The 3,857-nt window shown below is 29.6% G+C and overlaps 1 protein-coding gene across 1 annotated transcript; it reads left to right on the top strand.

Annotated features, from left to right (window-relative positions):
• Window positions 1-2,792: 2,792 nt before the first annotated feature.
• On the top strand, window positions 2,793-3,414 carry LOC127107564 (proline-rich receptor-like protein kinase PERK2). Its single transcript, XM_051044854.1, has one exon. It carries the CDS (start codon window positions 2,818-2,820, stop codon window positions 3,193-3,195), a length of 378 nt encoding a protein of 125 aa, XP_050900811.1. The 5' UTR covers window positions 2,793-2,817; the 3' UTR covers window positions 3,196-3,414.
• Window positions 3,415-3,857: the final 443 nt, after the last annotated feature.

The following is a 3,857-nucleotide window of genomic DNA, read 5'->3' as shown; positions in this document are numbered from 1 at the left end:
GAAAATGGTCATGATAGACGAATATGACGCTCTTATGAAAAATAAGATGTGGGAATTAATTCCTCGTCCCTCTAATGTTAATGTTATTCAAAGTTTATGAATTTTCAAGCACAGGAAGAAATTTGATGGTTCTTTTGAGTGATACGAACCTCGTTTGTAGGTAATAGTGCTAATCAATAATCAGGTGTCGATTGTGGTGAAACTTTCAGCCCTCTAGTCAAACCGACCATTATTTGCATGGTACTCAACATTACATTATCAAAATCATGGTGTATCCATCAAGAATGCCTTTTTACATAGAAATCTTAACGAAATCATGTATATATACCAACGTCATGGATTCATGATTCACAGTATCCCTAGCATATTAATATCCTAAAGAAGTCTCTATATTGTCTCAAACAAGCACCTCATGTTTAGTACCAAAGATTCATTGACTATCTTACCATATTGGATTTCTATCACATAATCTCTAATCACTCTTTATTCATCTATCTTCACAATATTGATACTGATTATATCCTTCTATATGGGGATGACATCACTCTAAATACTTCCTTTGATTCTCTTCGTGACTCTGTTATGTCTACACTTAGATCTGAATTCGCAATGAAGTATTTTGGTCCTCTGAGATATTTTTTGGGAATATTTGTCACTAAATATTAAAGTGGTATTTTCTTGTCTAAAAAGAAATATGCAGAGGAACTTATAGAACGATTATATATATCCTCTTGGAAGTCATCACCCACCCCAGTCGACACCAAGGAAAAACTCAGTGTGTCTTCTAGTAATCCATATCATGACTCAACTGAATATCAAAGTCTTGCAGGAGCATTGCAATATTTAAGTGTCACAAGACCCGATACCTCTTATGCAGTACAATAGGTATGCATATTCATGCATGGTCCTAAAACTGAACATATGTCAGCATTGAAGCGTATAATTTGGTATATTCAATGCATTATTGATTTCAGCTTTCACTTGTATCCCTCATCTGTCGGCAAATTGGTTTCTTACACTGATGCAGGTTGGATTGGCTACCCAGACACCGGACGATCCACCTCTGGTTACTGAGTCTATCGTGGTGACAATTTAATCTCATGGTCTGCCAAACGCCATCTCACCCTTTCCCAAACCAATGCAGAAGTCGAATATCACGGAGTCGCTAATGTAATATCTGAATCTTGTTGGATTAGAAGCTTACTATTGGAACTACATAACCCAATCACAACAACTACTTTGGGTTGTTGTGACAATGTGAGTGATGTCTGTTTATCCGACAACCCGATTCAACATCAACGCACCAAACACATCAAGATGAATATACAATTTTTTTGTGAAAAAGTTGTTCGCGACCATGTACGAGTCATACATGTCCCTTCACGTAATCATATTGCTGACATCTTCACCAAAGGACTTACATTACAACTCTTTGATGACTTTTGTGATAGTCTCGACATTCTTCAACCTCCCGTTTCGACTACGGGATTGTATTAGAATATATTAATGTTATTATTAGAATATTATTATTATTAAAATATTATAGTAGACATCTATTTATAGAATAGTCATGATTATATAATAAACACATATGAAAATTAATAATGTATATATATCACTGAAAAATCAATAGAAAGACACGACTTATGATTTTTACCATCTTCAATGTAAAAATTAAAATACATATATTAAATTCATTATAAATTATGATAAAAATCACGAACATGAGAAGTTTTTATTATTATATAATTAATTAAAATTAATTTGTTTTAATATCATCAATATAATATTAAAATTAATTATACTACACAAACTATAATTATCTGTATGTTTTCATGTTTTTTTCCTTCATTTTTTTATTGTTTTTTATTTTTCTAGAGATGAATAATTTAAGATGTTACATATTAAAAGGTAATATTAATAGGTATTTTGTCCATGTCATATACGTGAATTTTGAAAACATATTTGTTTTAGATACATCAAAAATATCAAACAAAATAATTGTTATTGATAAATATATAAAAAAATAGATTATTTATAAAAAATAGATAAAAAAGTGTGAAACAATATTTATCATCAATTAATATAAAAAAACATATAATTCACTTTTTAATAACTAAAGAAAAATACATAATAAATATTTGCTATTGATAAATAAATAAAAATAAGTGAAATATTCCTTTGATAAATGTTTAAAATAAATAAGTGAATTAATATATCAAATCCATGAAAATTAATCTTGACATTTTGATGTATGTACTCAAAATAAAATTTTGATGTGCATAATCATTAATTATATTATTTATTATGTATTTATGCTGTTTTATTTCAACTACATCGACTAGATTTTATATTGTAGTTTTTAATCATTAATTATATTATTTTAATAAATATTTTGTCAATATTTAAAATAACAGTAATATCAATAGAAAAATTTGTGCAAAATCATGGTATTTGTTTAGTTTGCCGGTAGAAAAATCAAATGATATTGACCTTTACTTATAGGTCTAGAGACAAGTCTTGGACATCACAAACTGTTTCCAACTACATATTTTCTCGGTCACCAAATTATAAAAATTAATATATTTCTCTTTGGTCATCACACATTTGAATATTTTGAGTTGCCAACAAATCTAACCATCAATTGCTTTAGTCAAAGTGAAACGTTGGAAGTTCAACTAACTGAAGATTGGAAAAGCTCTTAATTTTCTCCAACTACCCTCCATCAAATTTCTCTTACTCTATATAAGACCATCCATCATCCCTTTTTTCCTCGTCAAATACCAAACCAACTTCTCTCAATACAGAAAGTTATCAATGGCATCAACCAAATCAATCATCACTGCTTTACTTCTTGTTGTAACAATGTCAAGCATGATCCTGGAAGCTCGCCAACTTTTACAAACAACCACACAACCAAATTTTCCTGGCATTCCAACTTTACCAAAGCCAACAGCATTGCCACCTTTGCCTTCAATTTCAACATTACCTCAAGCAAGTCTTCCTCCATTACCTCCATCTCTTCCTAAACTCACTATGCCACCACTTCCTACCTTTCCTACAAATATTCCAACTCTCAACATTCCACCATTGCCAGCAATCACTTCACTTCCCAATATTCCCACCTCAATCCCGACCACTTTCCCCTCCATCCCATTTCTCACCCCACCACCTTCTTCAACCTCTAGCCCTTAAACACTTCTTTACAAGTTGCATAATGTAATCAGCTAAATGTTTGCAATATGGACATTATTGCTTCATTTCTTTATCGTGTGTGATGAAATATAATGATAGTAATATCTTTGTTGTATTGTATGGTGTGAAAAAGTCTTTGTACTTTTTCTCTTTTTTTCTTACCAATTGAGCACTATATTTTGTGTTTTTGAATTTATATAATTGATGTTGAATACACATTCAGATACAATTATGATGACGTCTTCTTTTAATTAACTTTGGGATTCATATTATCTTGTCATTATTTCATAACAAGTGAGAAACAAGAGGGTGATTTAAATATTTCAGTTAAGAAACAGCAATGTGTAATGTTAATCCTAAAGAAAAACGTTAATAATCTTGTTTATTCTATACGGTTTTGTCCAACAAACCCTATCCGACTTTTAAAATGAACCTTACAATATGGTTAGACTAACATTTCAAAAATGTGGCATTTTGATGCAGAAATCACATTTTCTTACAGAACCAAAATAAAATAATATTTTTTTATATATGAAAATAAAATAATCTTTTTATTTTAAAATAAAACATCTTTTTTATAAAATAAATATAAATATTTTTTAAAAATAATAATAATCTTTGTTTAAAATTGACCAACAATTATATTTTATTTATTTTAGTTT

This window comes from Lathyrus oleraceus, chromosome 7 (genome assembly GCF_024323335.1).
Source record: "Lathyrus oleraceus cultivar Zhongwan6 chromosome 7, CAAS_Psat_ZW6_1.0, whole genome shotgun sequence".
NCBI classification, from domain to species: Eukaryota; Viridiplantae; Streptophyta; class Magnoliopsida; order Fabales; family Fabaceae; genus Lathyrus; species Lathyrus oleraceus.
The sequence above is the reverse complement of the archived record's forward strand: the minus strand, read 5'-3'. Positions and strand labels throughout refer to the sequence as shown.